This window comes from Brassica rapa, chromosome A02 (genome assembly GCF_000309985.2).
Source record: "Brassica rapa cultivar Chiifu-401-42 chromosome A02, CAAS_Brap_v3.01, whole genome shotgun sequence".
In the NCBI taxonomy this organism is placed as follows: domain Eukaryota; kingdom Viridiplantae; phylum Streptophyta; class Magnoliopsida; order Brassicales; family Brassicaceae; genus Brassica; species Brassica rapa.
Window position 1 is genome coordinate 7,310,811 of NC_024796.2, and position 21,395 is coordinate 7,332,205.

Below are 21,395 nucleotides of genomic sequence, written 5' to 3' on the forward strand. Positions count from 1 at the left end.
TCTAAGACCATATCTATTGTTGGAGATGGTCTTAGGGGACTAGTATGTGTACAAAGTTTACTGCATCAATGCTAATCTATTTATTTACTATATATAAAAGAGGGCTAACTCTCTCCAGCACCTTCGCATGTTAAAGACTAAGACTAGAGAGTGAGAGCATCAGCATTTGGTGAGAGATCCATTGAATTTTTCAAACAAAAAATTTAAGACTAATGTTAGACACTATCAATGTTAGGGGAATAACACCTGTCTAAATGTCAAACTAAGAAGTCATCTCATCAAACCATAAATGCTTTAGAAGCGTTCACCTTAGAGGATTAGGTATGATATTCTACCAGACTGGAAGAGTTTAGGGTTTTGCAACCGGTGATTTAAAATCCCACATCACTTCCTCTGCTCCTCATTTTTTTTCTCTGCCTCTTACTACTCGTTTATACCTATATTTACTTTGCATCACCAAACTAAGATTAAGATGAAAAGACTTCTTTTAATATATATATCTTTCGTTTTGATTTGGGATCTCAAAGGCTTTGGGGAGTTAGGGATTCCCTTATGAATACACTTGCTTGCTTCAACTTTACGAGAATCTTCATTTCCTTATATCTACTCGCCTGGGACCTAGCCAGGAATGAAATGCATGTAGGTCGAGATTCACGTATAAATGGCTTCCTCCCAATCACTCAATTCTGAATGTGTGACATTCTAATATTAAGACTAGTTACTTGGTAATCTTTCACTCACTGCAGTTTGATGGAGTTGTTCCTCGGAGTCCCAGACATATATAAGATCTTTATTTTAAGAAAACTTAACTCTGTTTTTAGATTATCATAGTCTCAGACATGGGACATTCTAATATTAAGAAGCTTACATTAAGAAAACTTAACTCTGTTTTTAGATTAACATACATGCACCCACTTATCTATTCTATTATACTGATATATGTATGATATTCCATGTTAATGCAACTTTTTTATCTAATTAAGTAAATCCTTCGCCATTCTTTTAGTCAAGGACTAGCACAAAGCGCTTCTGTTTTGTTTTTTTTTTACTTAAATACGTTAAGGAGAAGACTTCTCTCAGACTTCGTTCATGCATGTTATCTAAATATGGGTGAAATAAGATACAAACTTGGAAATCACTGATTTAGTACAAGTGTGAATACATTTCTGCCAGTGATCCTATAGTTTACACAAACATATGCTCAAAACTGTATCTGATTCTTTTTATAAATATTTCCTAAACATGTATTTTTCCTTTGATTGAGTTTATTTTATTACAATAAAGCTACTTGTATATCACATATTTTAAATAGAGAGAAATAGAAAACACTATACTGTATGTGCTTTCTAAACACTTTTTTTTTCTTTTTCTAAGCACATTTTGACCATACAAAAATCACAAATCAACTATGGTTTGAGACTGAGTCTTGGCATGTCTGAGATAAAAACATTTGATCCTTTTAAAAGCTTCTTCAATCGAAGATGCATCAGCCGCAAACGTTATCCTCAGCCAGTTCTTAAGCCCCACCGCAGTCCCTGCTCAGCCGCATCCATAATATATTAAAAGAGATTACTCTTAAAAGTTATATCCATAATCAGAGAGACTGAAGTAATATCCTTACCAGGAAGAAGGATGACTGATTCTTCTCTAGCTAGCTTGAAACAAAAGTCGATATCGTCGCTTATATCTTCTAGTAACGAGAGATTCAGCTTAACCTGAACCAACCGCATAAATTAAATCAAGAACATTTTAAAATGTGTACACTATTCACAACTTATATATTTACTAACCATCATAGCCATGGATCCTTCTGGTCGATGCGAGGAATCAATGCAAGGAATCTCGTTGATCCAGTCATAGCATATATCCGAAGAGTTCTTCAACGAGTTCAACGTTTTCTTGAAGAATGATTCGTCCGTCTGTTCAAGAATCGTGGGAACTGCAGCCTAATGCAACACAATCAAATAACAATATTTGTGTCTTTTGATGAGAAACCATAGAAGTTGATTCTGAATCTATGTTATTATATATATATATATATATATATATATATATATATATATATACCTGGATAAATGTGGCTGGTCCACCAAGAATATCAAAGTACTTCTTGAACCGCTCGATGATCTGATCCAAATGAACAAGTTCACCCCGTAAATGGTTAACTGTCACGCTCTCTCTAAATAATCAGTTTTAAAGATATTGAAGCTATTACTAACCTTTGGGTCTTTAAACGAGCCAGAAGGGTCAGTGGTCACAAACCAACCAAGCCGCCAACCAGGAACTATCCATCTCTTTGATAAAGATCCAAGAGTAAGCACCGGGACGATAGATCCAAACACACCCATTGGCACAAATGGTTTGCTCCCAAAAGCAAGATGACCATAAACTTCGTCAGCAATCACAAGAATCCCTAGTTTTTTCGCCGTTTCCGCAATCTAAAACACACAAAAAAAAAGCTTGTATTAACCAAAAAAAACATAGTTATGTTTCCTCGTGTCAAAGTTTAGAGCTAACCTTCATCAAATGCAGGTAACTATAGACATTCCCACAAGGATTACCAGGGTTTATAACAACCAAAGCAACTGTGTTTTCGTCTGCAAGAGACTCGACAGCGTCAAGATCGATCTCCCATCCGTTTTCTGGAAGAAGGTCGAAGTAGCGAACCTCGAGGTTTCTAAACTTAGCGCAGAGTTCATATATCGGGAAGCCGGGCCTTGGAAGAAGTATATTGGCCCTGGGACGAGCCAACATTGCCAATGCTACGTCGATTGCTTGTGTGCAACCAGATGTGATGAACACATCGTCTTGAGATAGTTTGTATGGAAGATCACGCGATAGATACTCTGCGATTGCCCTGTTTCATTACACAAAAAGTGTGAAACGTGTTTCGCAAGTTAGGTGCTTATATTTGGTCCTATTAATGTTTGCATTTTCGGATTTACTATAAGGACAATTATCGACCAAAATTCATCCTTAATTTGATTTATTTTACATAAAAGAAAAGAAAATAAGTTTTTTTTTAATTAGCCAACGTTCGAACCTAGGTTTGGTTAAAATTTGAATCGGTTATTTTGTTTATGTTTACTCGGTTGTGCTAAACCAACCGAGTTTGGCATCCCCTAGGCTCTAACAGCACCACGTCTACACTCTAGCGTATACCTCTGCCTTGCTTTTTATGACGTCGAAAATAATGTTTCTTTTTTTTATAAATGATGTTGCTCAGATCTTTTTATTTTTGTCAACCGTCCAGGTCGTTCTACAATAATTACCAAAGATTTGCTTCCAAAGAAAAAATATTAAAATACACCGGAGCGTTATAAAAGATTGACGGTGGTAAACGGCGGCGTTAAACTGTAAAAGGAAAAGAAAACAGGTAAATGACGAAAATAACCTTCGAGTTTGAGGAAGACCAACGGTGGGAGCATAACCATGGAACTTGTTGGAGAGAAGAGAATCTGAGACAGCTTGAAGTGAAACTTGTGTTGTACGGAAACACGAGTAGAGTGTTGGGTCTCCCATTCCAAGTGATATAACTCTCTTCACGCATCTTCCTTCTTCATCTTCCAACTCTGAGATGCTTTCCATCAGCAAACTCAGAATCCCTTTAATTGTGATTGTCGATCCTCCATTCTCCATCTTTATTCAATTCGATTTCTCCTTCTTCTTTCTTGTGGGTGTCTATTTAACTGTTTCTTGAATCTTTCACTTTGATGGTTTGGTTGAAGTCTTTCGGTGCAACTCGAAAAGAAGGGGGATTTGTGTTTGATATGTGTTTGAGAGTGAGATTTGCCTGATTGGAGAAGGACATATAGGGAAACAACTCAACAATAAGTGGTGTTTAACTTTCCAACCTTTTATCATATTATTGTTTTTACAGCCACTCGTTTGTACCAAGGATATAATATTTCATAATAGTTTTTTTGGTCAAAAAACAAATATATTTCATAATAGTATTCGGTGATGTTTGAGATTGTAAAGAAATAAGAAATAGCCCAAAAAAAGTTTTGTTGAAATAAATAACCCCAAAATATTGGTTTCCATAATCCGAATAGCACGAGAATTTTCTAGATTACCTACCTCCTTTCTAAACCGTTCATTAGTCGGATTAAATATTTTTTTTTTTTAACTCTTGCGTAGCTTTATTATTAGAAATAGAAAGAAATGTTGAAACCAATAACATGATAATCAAAAAAACCTCATAGCACAGAACAACCAAAAAACCGCGGGCACCAAAAAACCTCATAGTCGGATTAAATATTTTGTAAGCATTTTTTTTTAAGAATTACATTTATAAAATTTATCATAATTAATTCATACATATAGAAAGAAAATAGATAGTTGCTAAATATTATTACACATCTATTTCGAATCCACTAATTATCATTTTAAAAACAAGATGATGGAAAATATGAAGCAGAGCAGATTGGAACCGTTTACCCTCAACAATTTACATATATAATTAATAGTCTTACATAGCCAATGCATTATTTTCTAAAAACGGTATCCAAATTGGTTAAAGCGACGATCAATAAATCATAATTTTTATAAATATCTTCCTTTTACATACACCATGGGGCAATATACAATTTAAAATATATTTAAAAATAAATATTTATTAATATGTTAAATTTATTATGTTTTAACAATATTTTATTATAAACTTTTAATTATTTAAATTTAAAATAAGATACAATAAATAATTTTACTTATTTTAAAATTTTATTTAAGAATAGATATTTATATTTTTTAAAACTATAATCTTAGATAGATTTCTTTTGGTTAAAATATAATGAATCAAATTGTATAAAACTAAGAAAAAAATAATATAAAATTTTTATATGTGATGTCAAAAAAAAGTTAAATAGTATTTCCAGAATTTGTAGATATCAAAAATAAACTATAGGATTTATAATTTATATTTTTAAAAAATAACATAAAACTTGAAGAACTATTTAAGTAATAAAAAGTATAATTATAAAAATAAATTAAATAATATTTTCAAATTTTCAAAATATTGTTATATTTCTGTTACTATAGTGAAATTGTTTAATCTACATTCTTAATACCACTTTTCATGTTTACTTTTGGTTTTAAGAGATAAATAAACATTTATATCTCTAGGGTATAAGGGTTAGAGTTTTGGAGCGTGAAATTTAAGATTTACAAAAATAAAATAAAAATATTGAAAATTTAAAATATTTTTTTAAATAGTTTCAGAAAACATTTACAAAATTTCAAAATAAAATTTTAAGGTGTGTTTAAACTTTAAACATTTAGATTATGAAAATAATTGCATAAAGTCGCGGTCTTAGAGATAAACGCAACTTGTTACAGCTTATCGTCACATATATTTTTAAAGCTAATTTATTAGGATATTACAATTATGAAAAATATTACATAGACGATTCGACAACCAACAATACTATATGACTTGCTTTATAAGTATCTATGTCTAACTGCATCACCAGAGCCGCCCTATGAAAACCACGCTTTACCAGATTTACTTGCATCATGTTAAAGATCTCTTGTAAGTATTTTCTATGTAACATGTATAATTGTTTAATAAATCACTTTATCCTGAAATTAAAACTTGGATCTGCTGGTGTAGAAACATTAATCGTCACATGTTTATATTGATTAGTAGAAGATTTTTTAAAGAAGATATATTGTATTGTTTAAATTCTTTCAACTCAAATATGAATCATATAACATAATTGAACCAATTACACACACTAATTCAAAACTGTACTAGAATTTAATTTGTACGTTATTTTTTATATTATAAATGTATAACCTTGATATTATCATAAATATTTTAAATATATGATTTACATTTTAGTATTATTATTGTTTAACTCTATAATCTTATATATTATTTATATTTCTTATTCGATATTATTAATGTATAGTACTTTGTTTTATACATTTTACTTTTTATTGCATATAATACATTTTCAAATTTATTTAGTTATACTATATAAACGATGATTCTTTAGGATAACTTATATTTTCATTTTGTGGTTAAAACAATACTTTAACATCTGTTATTTTACTATTTTGTAGGATTTTTTAAGTAAATTGGTTGTTCTGTTTAAATAGTGTAGTCTATTATTTTTAAAAATTGGTACATATTAGCATCTATTATATTATTTTAGTATATTTTATCGATAAAAGATTTTTTGGATGTTAAGGTATTAAGTTTTCTTATTTTTTGTTACTAAATTAAGATTTTAAAATATTATATTACTTTTTTTATTTTCACAACATAATTTTTTTCTGTATTGCATTTCAAAAAATTATACTTTAGCATCTATGATTTTATGTTTCTTAAAATATAGAGTATTATTATTTTGCATTTGAAATAATTATTTTCAAAAAGAAAATTCTATTTTGTCAAAAAAATTTAATAAATTACAACTAGTTTTGAGTAGATTACATGACATTTGTATTTTTTGTTACTAAACTAATTCATTAACTATAAAAACACGTTCGAATATTTGGTAAAAAAAAAATATTTTCAACAGATTTTGTTATAATGACAATACACATTAAATTTATAATTAAAATTTATTTTTTCATTAATATATTTAATAAATTATTAAAATTTCAAAATTTTCCAATAGCATAATTTATATATGATTATATTTAGATAATATATTATTGTAAGACTCAAAATAAATAAATAAAAGAATAATATATAGTTGTAGATATAAAAAATTATTTATGTAAAAAAATTTTGTATAAAAATATTACATATTTATAAATTTTAACCTATTTAAACAATGAATGATAAATACTTAACTAAATAAAAGGATTTAAAAAAGGTTAATTAGTTAAATTGTTTTACTTCTTTTTTTAGCACAAATAGTTTTACTATCACTTGTTAAAAGTAATAGCTAAAAATAATAATTATATTTTAATAGAATAGATCACAGTTGAACGTCGGATCCATCAACTCGGTTGGACAGGTAAGATATAGAAACTAGACATGTAATGGTCACTGGTCACCGACTAGTAGGCATAGGCACGGATCAGACATCCGAGTTTTTGCAGGTATTTGTGATTTGCTTCGTATGTCACAGATATCTAATTTTTCGATTTACTTTGCTTCGGAAAAATACGGATATTCAGAAAACGGATATCCGAAAAATAAATAGATATTTGCGGATATTTACGAATACTTACGGATATCTCATGTTTTGATTAATATAAATAATCTTACAAATTTGATGCAAATTTATTTTGTAAAATATTTTTTTTGCAGGATATACATGATAAAAATTAAAAGAAATAGTGAATCTACGTAGTTTGTAAATTTTTTAACTTAGTTAACAATTATAATAACAAAAAATTTAAGAAAAAAATATTACTGTCATAAATATGTGCTCTTCCTTTTATGTAGTACTTTTATATAAGTAATAATGTGAATAGAATTTATCAAATCATATGTTAGAATAATAATTATATAATGTTATACATTATAAATATAATCAAGATATACATGTATTTATATATTGCCGGATCGAATCGGATATCCGCGTTCCAAAATTTTAATATTTGTGATTTGCTTTGATTTTAACATATTTTGATTTTTAGTATTTGCTTTGCTTCGAAAGTTTACGGATATCCAGAATTTTCTGATCGAATCGAATCAAATTTAACGAATAAAATATTCAGCCCTACCGACCAGTGATGTCTTTAAACCTTTTTTTTTTGTCAAATGTCTTTAAACCTAACCATACATTATCAAAGAAGTACTTTTGACCGTTGGTAATAATTCAAATAAAAAAATCCTTAAAACGGAAATGGACCTCACCTCCTTTATGGTATGGTTGATAAGATCTGATACGATTATTTTATTTTAAAATGATTTGGACGAACCGAACTGATTAGATGGACACGTAGGATAGGACAAAGCATGTGAAGATAAAACCAAAACATATTTGTGAAGATGAGAGTACTTTCACCACACGTCTTCTTACAACTCTTTAGTCTTTACGTGTCTCACTTTTGGAACATAGGCTTCCACTTGTCGTCACCCTCTCCTAATTTCCATTTCACTCGCTTTTCATGTGAAAACATAAATATTTTTCGCCATTCGTATTCGTCTATCAATCGTTGTCCGTATCGTCAAGACCACAACTCATCGATGAAAAGACCACAACTCATCGAACCAGTGTACTGGTTCTATCTATCATTGTTTTTTTGAGTGAATATAAAATTGTATTCAGTAGAAAATTCAGTTTTACATCAAATACAACGGTAGTTAGGCTATCAAAGATTTTGCAAACGATCCAATGTTCTTATGCCGAATCAGAGGCTTAGAAACCGTGCATATTTCTTGTATCCCAAGCTTACTTTCAAACGTTTATTTATGATTTATCAATACTTTTTAAGTGTCAAAGGTGTCGAATTTGGATCTCCATGCCTAAGGTTTCTTTCCTTCCATATAGAATCAGAATGAATGGCATTTTGAAACACGTACCTCACTAAGTAACAATGCTGGTTTTCCAACCCATCGACCATCGTCCACCCTTTTTTTATCTATTGTTATTCATTAGTATTTGCTGAAACTCCATATTCAAAGAATTCTAATCGCAAGTAATAAACGAATATAATTGAAGAAACAATGGGCTGAAAACTAGAAAACAGAGCAAAATTACTCTTGACAAATAAAATAGAGCATAACGATCATGGGCCTGCATTAGCGAGACAATCCTATTGAGTTTATGTGCACTTTGATACCAGAGCGAAACAATCCTATTGCAGATTATCTTCTCCACTATGCAAGCTATATGTGAGTAATAGGATTACGCTATTTCTACATAGTAAATTATGGTTTGAAAGACACACATACGAATCAAAATTTAGTCTATGTTGAAACCACAACGACGAAACTGTTTGACTCAAGAACTAGAATCAAACACACAAACTCGTTGATACACTCTCTAACGAACTCGACGATGTAAGTCCGAAAGTTGAATTTGTAGAATAATGGAAAAATGCGGAAATGGACACAAGAAATTGTTTACCCAGTGGTTCACCTAGAATGGTTACGTCCACTGAGGTCTGACAAAAGGTAATCCACTATAATCTCAATAATCTCGAGTACAAGAATATAGAACCTCTCTTTCTCTCACAACCAAAGCTCACAAACCAAAATAGGTATTTTATTGACATCAAGAGAAATAGTACACACGAGCTCCTCTTATATAGTGGGAGTCTATTAGGTTAACCTAATCAGATTAAGTCATTCACTCATTTCCATAAACCTATTAGGAAATATTCTAAAATACTTGTAACTTCCATAATTCCATGAAAGTAATATTTCCAGGATTTTTCTGACTTCTATATCTCCATAAAAGTGACATTTCCTTTTCCTGATGTCATTGTCTTGGTTTAAGTTAGTCAATCTTGTTTGATTTCCATCACCAAATCCTGACTCAGTCGATTATGGATTCTCTGACGTAGCCACAGATGAAAAGTTTATGTGCATATATGTCTTGGCCTATATGTTTAATTTTAAGATAAAGTTTGGCCTATTTTAATAATTCTCCCACAGATATTTCGGTCCGCAATAGAGGATTGATCCGGCGATTCTAAAGTGTTTCTCTGTAACACAATTTTGTTTACACAAACACAAAAATTAACCCCCCCTAAACCTACAATATTTGAAATACTAAGGAGTTCATTGTTTGTAGTTTTTAAAAATAGTTTTTGGTTTCTGTTTTTCCAAAAATTATTTTTATTCAATCAAGACTTATAGATTTTAGTTTTGGTTTCTATAAAAGATACTTTATTAGCCATTCAAGTTTTCAACAAATAAATTCCCTAAAGTTCAGGGATCTAGTTTTCCAAAAAATTATCATTTTATTAACAAAAACCAAAATTCATAAATATAGGTTTTTATTAAAAAGAAAATTATTATTTTTGCAAATATTGGTGTTTTAGAAATTGATAATTAATTAAATATTCTTTATAGAAAAGGAAAAATGTGTATAAAATTTAACACAGAAATTATAATTTCTACAATAATATCATCCGAAACTGTTTCAAATTTTAGTATTGGCTCGAATTATATAAATTTTCTATGACAAGGAAAGAACAACTTATTCGAAGTTAAACATGCTAATGGATTTTTTAAAAAATTTCATAGATAGAGAGAATGAAAGAGAAATGTTAAGAATATATAGTTTAATAGCACTAAATAAAAAAAAGTACCACTTCTAATTTAGTGTTTTTATTTTTTAACAAATACCATTCTGAAAAAAATATTAGTGTTATTTTTGTGATAAAAATCAAAAATGGTATTTATTAGATATGCTCACGTATTACTTGGTTTGTGTATTTTTCACTTAAAAAGTTATTGATTTTTTATTAAAGTAGTACACAATGTAGGATACAAAGCTAACGAGTCATGATGACTCTTAGAAGCTAAGCCGGCATGAAACAACCTTCCTCCGAAAACTAAACTAGAAGGAAACAACCTTCCTACCAATAAATGCACATCAACCAGTCAAACTTTATTTATGAAGCAAACACACCTCATCATATTTCTTTGAATATCTCACTTCAACGAGCCAAGAGGAACAAACGCAAACAAGCAAACCCAAGGAGATGAAAGACACCTTTTAATTTTCAACCTCCCACGACATGATGCAGAGAGCCGAAGCCCAGCCCGAGAACCTTTGCATGAAATAGAAGATAAACCACAAACCAGGCTCTATCCTGTGGCAGACTAAAACAAGGAAAAGCACACCACCCACCCTCGGCAAAACCACCACAAGAGGAAACAACAAACATACAATCAGATCTAGAAGAGGAACCATTGGCGCAAGCAACATGGCTTTGAACTGGGATCGAAAACAAGAGTACCAAAGAGAACCGATCGAATCTCGAGAATAAGAAACCACGTCGGAGAAGAAGGATCCACGACAGACAGGCCACCGATTGACCCCCCCCCCCCCCCCCCCCCCCTCTCCTCGATGAATCTTGAACACCAAAAGACAGATCTGAAGATCTAGATCTAGAAAGCTATCTAAGAGTCTTATAACCAAAACAAAAGAGCATGCAAATAGAGAAATTAGAGAAATGAGAAACAAATCAAGAATGGCGGTGGTGATTGAAGCCCTCTCCGCCGGCCGAAAACGATTAACACGAAGACGATGGACCTAGGGAGAAGGAAGAGCAAAAGAAAAATATGAGAGAGATAGAGAGAGAGAGAGAGAGAGAGAGAGAGAGAGAGAGAGAGAGAGAGAGAGAGAGAGAGAGAGAGAGAGAGAGAGACCCAACAATGTACTAGACTTTTATATTATTTAACATGAATACAAATCTTAATTTATATAGTGCTCTTTCTTTTGACAACAAAAAATCATTTCACTACTCAAACAAGAGGTGGTCTGTAAATCTAAAGCAGAATAGAACAACTATAAAATAAAATTTCTTATAGAAAGATCTTGCACTTCTATCTAAAGAGTTATCAATTTCATTTTAGCGACGAGGTGTATAGAAAATCTTCAATGATCGAAATATCTTTTGTACTTCTGTTATTTTCTTTGCTCCATTGAAAAGTTTGACCATGCTTATGGTTCCCTAATTATGGCATAGATAGTGTCGCAGCATATTGTTCATTGCCCAATCAAATATGTCTATCTTAGAATGCAAAGATGACTTCCTTCTTCTTATGTTTCTTATACTCATGAGTCGATTTTTTCAGATGGATTTTCCAAACCTATCCACATATATGTAAGTCCAAGAGTCATCCTATCATGTAAGCATACAGCTTGTCAATTAATGTCTTTATATAGTTACAGTGAAAATCAATAAAAGGTTATTTTTTTCCAGATGGATTTTCCAAACCTATCCACATATATAGTTACAGTGAAAATCAATAAAAGGTTATAAGACAACATTATAAGCGACGTGATTGAGAAATCGGAGCGTAGAGAGAGTACTTGTTTTTTTTTAACGACTGCAACTTCGATTAATGAATCCCAAAGGGAGAATGTAAACAAAGGGGAACAGAGAAAACAACGATACACACTCAACCTTAAAGAAAAGATCTATGAGTGAATAAAAGAAGCATCTCTGAGAATCTGTTGATGAAGCCACGCAGGCCCACCCAATGCTAAGTATGATTGAAAGCGTCCATCACGTAACACACTCTTGGCAATCTCTCGAGCATCCCCATTTGATACTACCGTTTCTGTTTCAAAGGCAATGGAAGAAAAAGACATACACAATATTCTTAGTCGAGACAAGATAGCTCGGAACCTTGGCCAGTTCAATTGACATGTAACCGCATCAGTGAGATCATGAAGATCAGACCCAAGAACTATCTCCTGGTAACCAAGATCTTTCATACTCTGTAACGCCCATTCCAAGCAACGCAACTCCGCTGTTAATCTATTTGGCGAAAACGTGAAAGCATCTCTTGCATGGTGAAGTACATTACCACTGTGATCTCTTATAATAAAAGCTCCCCCGCTATGTAACTTTGCATTCCTCCAATTCGAATGAATGTTACACTTCACCGATCCTGGTATAGGAGGTTCCCACTGTTTGCATTCCAGCAACACTCCATTCATTTGCTCGCCGTTCCTGTTGTCGAAGTTGAACTCATGCCAAATTCTTGCTTCTTCAGACGCCTGCATTACTTGAGTAGAAAGCGAGGTCTGCGAGTCTGCATAGAGAATCTGATTCCTATTTTTCCAAATGGTCCACAGAAACCAGGGAATAGCTCTCCTTTGTATCAACGGAATTGACTCCACCTCCATTAACTTTAAGAAGTTCGATAAACAGTCAATCAGACTACCATCTAGGTTCACCATCCCTTGTTGAAATCCAGCAATAGACCAAATATCCGTAGCGGTAACACACCCAAATAACACATGTTTGATCGATTCTGTACTATTTCTGCAGAGCTTACACAGCGTATCCAAATTCATTCCTCTTGTGTTCAATCGTTCCGTCACTGCGAGAGCACCAGAAGCTGCCCGCCACAAAAAACTTCTGATCTTTGGAAGCGTAGGAATATTCCAAATGTATCTCTTTAACTCCAATGAACCTTGAGAATTTAAGCTAGCTTGTACAGCCCTATTCTCTTTTTCTTTCACAGCCACCTTGTACCCGCTCTTCACCGTATATGAACCATGAGAAGAGTAAGCCCAAATATCTCTGTCTGCCACCTCTCCAATATCCATATGCAAGATTCGCTCCACCTCATTGATGGGGAAGAGAGTTTGAAGCTTGTCTTTGTCCCATTGCTTCTCGTTTAGTTTGAGCGTGGAGACCTTCAAATTGACATCAAAGCAGACTTCCTTGTTAATAGGTCTGCGAGGAATATCATCCATTATCCACTTCTGGCTCCAGACAAGCGTTGTTTGTCCATCTCCAATGGATCTAATCAACCCTTTACTCAGTAACTCTCTGCCAAAGAGTATGCTTCTCCAAGCATATGAGGGCCTATACCCTTTTCCACACTCCATGAAGCCCTTATTAGCATAGTACCTCCCCTTATATATTCTTGCTAGTAAACTGCTTGGATCATTCAACAGTCTCCACGCTTGTTTGGCTAGAAGGGCTTGGTTGAAATCTTCAATATCTCTAAATCCCATTCCACCATTCTCTTTAGAAATGCAGAGTTTCTCCCAAGAAATCCAATGAATCTTCCTCTTCTCATCACATTCATCCCACCAAAAACTCGCCATAGCACTCATTATTTTCTGACAGTGGTGCTTTGTTAATCGAAAACATGACATAGCGTAAACAGGCAGGGCCAGAGCAATTGACTTGAGTAGTACCTCCTTTCCACCAAGGGAAAGCTTTTTGGCAAACCATCCTCTGAGTCGCTTACTCATCTTCTCACCTATATACGCAAGTAACTTTTTCTTGGAGCCACTGAAGCATTCCGGTAAACCAAGGTACTTCCCATCTCCACCTTCATTTTCTATATCCAAGAACTCAGCCAGTAATCTCTTCAACACCGGATCAATTCCAACTCCAAATGTAATTGCAGATTTCTGAAAGTTAATAACCTGCCCTGAAGATTCACCATAAAGTTTCAGCCTCCGTAGAAATTCTGCACATTCCGGAAGAGACGCCCGACACAAGAAGAAACTGTCGTCTGCAAACAACAGGTGCTGAACCGTAGGGCAATTTGGAGCAAGCTTCATACCTGAGATCAACCCCTGCTGCTCAGCCTGATTCATAGTATGCACCAAGGCTTCAGCACATAAGATGAATATGAAAGGTGAGAGAGGATCCCCCTGTCTGATCTCACGTTTCGGAATGATATGTCCATAAGATTGTCCATTAAGTAGAACCGAGAAGGATACCGAACGCACACAACACATAATCCACGCGATCCATTGGTGATGAAATCCTAATCTGTGAAATAACGCTTCTAGAAAATCCCACTCCACACGATCATATGCTTTTGACATGTTCGTTTTAATCGCAATGAAGTCCGACTTACATGCAGTGTTCGTTCTCAGGCCATGTACCATCTCATGCGCTATTAGTACATTATCTGAGATCAATCTGCCTGCTACAAAGGCCCCTTGTGTAGGAGAGACGATGAGCGGTAGTACTAACTTCAAGCGATCACATAAGATTTTTGAGACAATCTTATAAACCACAGAACACAAACTTATGGGTCGTAGGTTTTTCATCTCATTGGGGTTCTGCACTTTCGGAAGAAGACATATCTCAGTGAAGTTCCAATCCGCGGGAAGCTGGCCTAATTCAAAAAACTTCCGAACCTCTATAGTAACTTGGGGACCAACAATGCCCCAATATTTTTGAAAAAATTGGCTTGTCAACCCGCCAACTCCAGGGGTACTATCACTCTTGATCGCCTTAACAGCTTTCTTGATCTCAGCATCCGAAATAGGCTTAGTCAACCCACTATTCATTCTTTCCGTAACTCTTGGCTGCATTCCTTCCAGCAGTTCAGAGGGAGCCGCAGATCCAGAGGAGTGAAACAGATCTTCAAAATACTTAACGGCAATCTCTCCCATCTTATCCTCAGAAAAGTGTTCCATACCCGCAGAGTCTATCAAAGAATGGATTTTATTCTTCATCTTCCTTGACTCCACCCAACCATGGAAAATTCTGGTATTCTTATCTCCCCCTTGGAGCCATGTATTTTTACTTTTTTCCTTCCAATAAGCTTCTTCCTCTGAAAAAGCTTTTTCAAGCTCCAGCCGCAAGACAGGAAGCCTTGCTAGATCAGGTAAAACTTTGCTCTCTTCCAACTCTAACTCTTGCCGCAAGCGCTTTATATTAACACCTGAGTTCACATTTGCACATCGTTTCCATTTCGAAATCTCCTGACGAACTGATTGAATACGCTCTGAAACTGTACCTTGCCCAGGAGAAAAAGAACTACACCAACCTCTTCTTACCACTTCTGCTAACTCAGGTTTCTTACACCACCGTTTGTCAAACATAAAGCGCCCCGTTCGACGTTGTCCAGATTCAGCTATGTTCGTAAAAATAGGTCAATGATCAGAGCCAGTCTTCTCCAAATAGACCGAGTGGGATTTTGGGAAAATCCTAAACCATTCTGAATTGCCAAAAGCTCTGTCTAAACGGCACTGAATCCAAACCTTTTCCTTCAGTCCATTAGTGGTGATCTCTCGCACACCACCCCACGATAACCTGTTACCCGAACTCGGAATTTCTTTCAACAAACAGTCCCGTGCCATAGCTCTAAACTCAAAGAAAGAACTCTCCTGCCTCCTCGGTCCACCAACCTTCTCAGAATTGTTCATCAGCTCATTAAAATCCCCTGCTAAAAACCAACCTCCAGACCTGTTCAAACTGATATCTCTAAGCATATTCCAAACTTCTACTCTTCGGGTTTGAACAGGATCACCATACACGAAAGACATATAGAAAATCACCGCCCCCAGCTTCACTTCTGTATCAATGATTCTTGCTGATGCTGATAAAACCTTTACTTCATACTTGCTTTTCCAAAACAGCGCCAACCCTCCACTTAGTCCCACAGGATCCACCAAATAAGCATGGTCATAACCCAAGGTACTACGGAGCTTCAGAACGTGACTACTAGAGTTTTTAGTCTCTAGGAGAAACAAGAAATCCGGGAGATGCTCACGACACATCTCCTCTAGGCGTCGAACTGTCAGGTTGTTCCTCAAACCCCGACAGTTCCAAATGAGCGTCGTCATGTTGAGACGTGGATGGTTTCTGGGAAACCACCAACCCTTTCACTTGTTTTGCCCCTCTAGAAGACACCTCATCCTCCTCCGACGCCTTGCGTTTCATAGTAGCCTCACTTCGTTCGCTTTGCCTTATCTCAGATGCAGAATCCCCATACTTCCTCTTATTTTGGTTTCTTCGGACCCATGATGATCTACTGTTTTGCGAGGCCTTACTCTTAGTAATTCTCTCTGTAGAGATATTAACGCCACTTCTCATAACAAAACCTCCAAAATTTGTATCCACAGGTCGTGATCCATCCTCTTGATCAGCCTTATACCCATCATCTCTTCTGAGCCTTTGATGATCCCGCTTTGATACCAGATGTCCTTCATTATCTTCTTCCCCTAACAGACTTGAGCACACCTTCTCACTTACTCCACTAGCTCTTTCTTTTCCAGTCACCTCTCGCTGTCTAGTCATTCCTTGTGAAGACGATTCAAGCATATCGGGAACCCTCTCAGATTGCACCCTACTAAAGTCAAAGACGCGGCCTCTAACATTGTTTACATCCTTAGCCAATACCGGTGCCGCCTCAAGTCTCAAACATGACCTTTGTCCGATAGGATCATTGGATAACTCATTAAGCGTCTTTCTCATTCTTACTTCTCTTATTCTTCTCTCTTCTGGATCAGCACAATACATATAAATCTTCATCTGCTCAAAAACTTCTGGCGCCACCAATGAAGCAGACGGCTCAAACCCCGGTGGTACTGATGGAGCAAGCAAAGGCATAAGAGTATCAGCGAGGTTAACGTGATGTTGTCGCATTTCTGAGACTTGCTGCACTGACGCATTATTACGCACCACCACCCATTTTCCTTTGTTCCGTGCTATTTGAAGCAAAGGGCATTTTTGCTTTTCATGCGACAACCGTAGGCAGTGATAGCACTTCTTCCTGACTCTCTCATACTCCACATCAACATACTCAACTCTGCCCTTTGGTAATGTCACTGATTTCTTATCTCTTATAGGTTGATTGAGATCAAGTACTACTTGGACCCTGACATAGTCATGTAGGAGCGGCTTTTCTGGATCAAACTCAATAACTTTGACATGTCCAATTCCATCAGCTACAGCATCAATAGTCTTCAAGGTAAAATAGTTAACCGGTAGATTGTGTAACCGCACCCAAATCGCTGCAGTTTGAAGATAATTCGGAGGCGGATTTTCAACCCAACGTTCCAAAGCCATTCCCCAATCATCGAAAGTCCAAAACCCTTGTTTGAGGACCATCTGAATGTCTGTCTCCAAGTCAAATATGAATTGAAACTTCTCCTTTGTTAAAGCAATGCCTCTCACCCGATCGTATACTTTCCAAATCTTTGGCATTGTCCTAAGCATCCTCCCCATATTTTGACATTCTGGGTTTAGAAGCCGACCCAAAATACTCCTTCCTTCTATCTCCATTGCACAGAAGTCATTGTCATCCGGTATAATGATCGATTTATCTTCTCCTAAAGACATTCCTTGCAATACTTCGGCTAGATTCACGTCCATTAGCAACAAGAATAATGTTCTCAATCGCCCAGACTTTGAAAAGCAAAAGTTTTGATTTCGTGTCGCAATACTCCGAAACCCAAACCCTATATATTCCAAAATTTCCTTGGAGAGATTTTTGGGAAAAGGAAGATTTTCCGAAGATTTACGAATATCTTCAATGATTATTTGGAAATTTTCCAAAGTTATCCAAACCGCAGCAGGGATCTTCTCCCTCTGTAGATAAGCTCCACAAGGATTCGCCAAAGAAACAGCGCCATGGGAGAAGATTTTGGATTCCGCCGCCCTAAGCGAAAACCCTAAAGTCGCAGTCGCAGTCGCCATCTGAGAGAGTACTTGTTATACTATCAAACTTTCAAATAATGAAATTAATTGGGTTTTTTCTTTTGAACAGCAATGAAATTAATTGGTTATAGCTCAATATTAAATGGTTGTTCAAAAAAAAAAGCTCAATATTTCAAGTCGCTAATAAATTTGAGGAAAATATGATATTTGAATGTAATCTTAAATCAAATAAGCAGACAACAGAAAGGAGCACGAACTCGACATGCAATAATCCAAGTAACTTCGACCCTGCTGCATATTTTTTTTCTCTGGAGAAAGCGACGTGCATTCCAAGACAGAAAGAAAAATATGAAATGACGTAGTTTACTGTCTGTGTACGTATACCATTAGAATTTCTTACGTATAACATGTTACCTTTAATTCGTCTAAAATGTATATAAGGGAGTTGTACTTGTTGCTCAAAAAAAAGGGGTTGTAATTAAAGACATGTTAGACCATCCCTAATGGTTTTTTTCATTTTTTTCCTCAAAATGAAGTAAACTCAAAATGAGATTATGATTTGTTCCAATGGTTCCCCTCATTTTCTCTCTCAATTATTATTATATTTATTCTTTAACTTTTTAGTTATTGCAAATAACACTTTTTATTTCATAAGATTTTAGATTATATTCACTTATTTTTAAATTTTATAATTTAACCAAATTTTAACTTATAAAAAGCAAATATTTATTACATTAATAAAGGTACATAACAACATACAAAGTAATAGTAGAATTTTACGTAAACAATACTATTACTTAACTTTGTATTGGTTAATGATATTGTTTTCTATTTTATTTTTTTTAATTATATATTATAATTTATAAAATTATAAATTACGAATTATATTTTAATAACTAATTATTGGTAATTATATTTCAAGAAGTTTAATCAGTATATACATTTTGGATATAAAATTATAAAAGTTATGTTTATTGTTAATGTTTTGTTTATGCATAAAATAAAAATTGTTAAAAAGTAAAAGATCATTATGTAAATAAAAAAAGCTTGACATCAAAATGAGGTTGTGAATAGTGTTTTCTCAAGAGAGAATACTGTTAATATCCTCATTTTTTCCTTCAAAATGATGTATCATTAGAGATAAATTTCTCTTATTTTTTTATGTTTTCCCTCGTTTTGATGCACCATTGGAGATGCTTTTATCAACTTGCAAAAGAAAAATAATAAGAGAGACGTTGCATCAACAGAGCTATGAGGTTTTAGGTGTAAGGCTATCAAAGGGAACCAGGAAAAGTCACCAAATAAGCGTATAGTAAAAAACTAAAGGGTAAAAAGAGGTGAAAACAACGAGTATATCCAGATATAGTACTTACAAAAGAAATATACATATAAATAATAATATGTTTAAATATGTAATTTCAAAATAAACACGACCTGGTAAATGGTAATATTAAGTTAAATAGCAACAAGTATATAAAAAGTTGGCAATTTATTCTTCTTTTATGTAAACATCATTTAGTTAGTACTGTGCCATTTGATTATTTAATAAAGATACCTTTAAATGGTATAATTATGTTCAAAAAAATTCTCTAGATGGTATAATTGCTTAAATCTATCTGAAATGATATAATATAAATAAATTGAAGTTACACACTAGTCAGTATGATACATTTATAGATTACAGAAAAAAACGAGTTCGTGTGATGATAGAATGCTATCTCACCTGCTACTTTCCACACCTACTCTTCGATTGCTTGAGCTTGACCATCAAGAAAACAATAATTTGGTTTTTGTTTCGGGAAATTGGGTGAGATAACTATAAAAGAAAACAATAATTCACTAACTAACTGAGATCACACCCTCTCCCATCTTTTCTTTTTCTATTTCTTTCTATCTTTTCTCTACAAAACTAATTTTGTTTTCCTGGCTATTTCACAAATAACCGCTTTTGTTTTTCCGGAAACAAGACTATCTGAAACTTTGAAGTAAGATTCTCTCTGAACCATAACTGTTAAAGAGTATATGTTCTGTTCATAAGAAAATATGACCATTTACGAAAAGCAGCACGTCGATAAGGATAGTTTACTCATTTGAGTAGATCACCAGGGTATTTGCACAATGGCCTAATACTGTGTTAACCTCATCTCCACCACCTCCCCCCCCCTCTTCTGCATTTATTATTTATATTTTGGCCTTTTACGCCAAATATTTTTTTATTGCCTTGTGCATTTGCTTTTCCAGACATTAAATAGTCCCATGCCCTTTAGCCACACCTCTTTAAAATCAGTTGAAGTTGGGTAATAAATGATAGAGAAAATAATAACAAAAAAAATCTTATGGCGGGCTGATTTTTCTGTGAAAATTAACAAATCGGGTTGGCTGTAAACTATCTTCTAACTGAACATCTATAACATCCGACTAAATCGTCTTAATATTTTTTTTTTGTTTTTATGATGTCAATAAACTAGTAAACAGTATAATTTCTTATGGAAAAAAGAAATAAATAAAAAAAATTCTTATGGAATACGTTAATAGCGTAATAGAGACTATATACTAAGGTAAGATTCTTATAAATTACCGTTAGCTGTAATGGTTGTATACGTGTGAAACAATAAGCAACATAGTATTTGCAACAACAAAAGATGAGCAACATAGTATTTGCAACAACAAAAAATGAGCAACATAGTATTTGCAAAAAAAAAAAATGAACAACATAGCATATAAAGCCAAAAATGATCAAATCATAAACAAATATATGAAGAAAACTCTGAAAAGTTGGCAAAATAAATATCAAAAACGGTAGGTATTGCGTTCCTAGTTGATGAAAACGATAAACTGGGCAGTGTGTAAAATCTGATAGCAAGTATTTTTTAACGTTAATACAAATTGAGGGTTTTGAGGGTTTTTGTTGTGAATAAAAGAAAATTAAATAGTTGATCGAAAAAAAAAAAAATAGTTGATCGACGATAGGGGTTAAGCATTAAGGGCAATTCTATATAACACTAATTTTTTTGTTTTGGTGTTAAAATTTATTTTTCATCTCTAACCATCATACTAAATCCTACATCAAAACAATATTATATATTGATAACATTTTAATAATTTAATACATTAAGAATTTATAATTGACTAATTATATTTATTACATTTTCTTGTCGACCCAACGCCCGCAGTAGTAGATCTAGTAGTGGTCGAATTTGAGTAGTTTCGAAAAGACGCTTGATTCAACCGATCTTAACGACATGGAAAAAAACATCACTGTTTATTTATTTTTTCGCTGTCTGTAAATTCTTGATTCAGGAGATATAAGAAAAGCCTAAACTTGAAAAATTATCTCGTTAATTCATCACATTTAAGATTATATCGATAAATTAGAATTT

General features: G+C 33.8%; 2 protein-coding genes across 2 annotated transcripts; both read right to left on the reverse strand.

Annotated features, from left to right (window-relative positions):
- Positions 1–1,198: 1,198 nt before the first annotated feature.
- On the reverse strand, positions 1,199–3,883 carry LOC103852000 (probable aminotransferase TAT2). Its single transcript, XM_033284926.1, has 7 exons — positions 3,395–3,883; positions 2,518–2,857; positions 2,220–2,438; positions 2,068–2,127; positions 1,791–1,946; positions 1,622–1,715; positions 1,199–1,535 (listed from the first exon to the last, which is right to left on the reverse strand). The coding sequence occupies exons 1-7, from the start codon at positions 3,637–3,639 to the stop codon at positions 1,396–1,398; spliced, it is 1,254 nt and encodes a 417-aa protein (XP_033140817.1). The 5' UTR covers positions 3,640–3,883; the 3' UTR covers positions 1,199–1,395.
- Positions 3,884–12,065: 8,182 nt separating this feature from the next.
- Positions 12,066–15,455, reverse strand: LOC103852254. The gene has a single exon (XM_009129170.1). It carries the CDS (start codon positions 15,453–15,455, stop codon positions 12,066–12,068), a length of 3,390 nt encoding a protein of 1,129 aa, XP_009127418.1.
- Positions 15,456–21,395: the final 5,940 nt, after the last annotated feature.

What these genes read in the sequence shown, in the direction of transcription:
- LOC103852254 (XM_009129170.1), bottom strand. Translation starts at nt 15,455, where the DNA reads ATGTTTGACAAACGGTGGTGTAAGAAACCTGAGTTAGCAGAAGTGGTA.
- LOC103852000 (XM_033284926.1), bottom strand. Translation starts at nt 3,639, where the DNA reads ATGGAGAATGGAGGATCGACAATCACAATTAAAGGGATTCTGAGTTTG. An exon ending in GCTCGTTTAAAGACCCAAAG is followed by an intron (nt 2,128 to 2,219) that starts GTTAGTAATAGC and finishes CATTTGGATCAG; the next exon opens with ATCATCGAGCGGTTCAAGAA. An exon ending in GACCAGCCACATTTATCCAG is followed by an intron (nt 1,947 to 2,067) that starts GTATATATATAT and finishes GTGTTGCATTAG; the next exon opens with GCTGCAGTTCCCACGATTCT.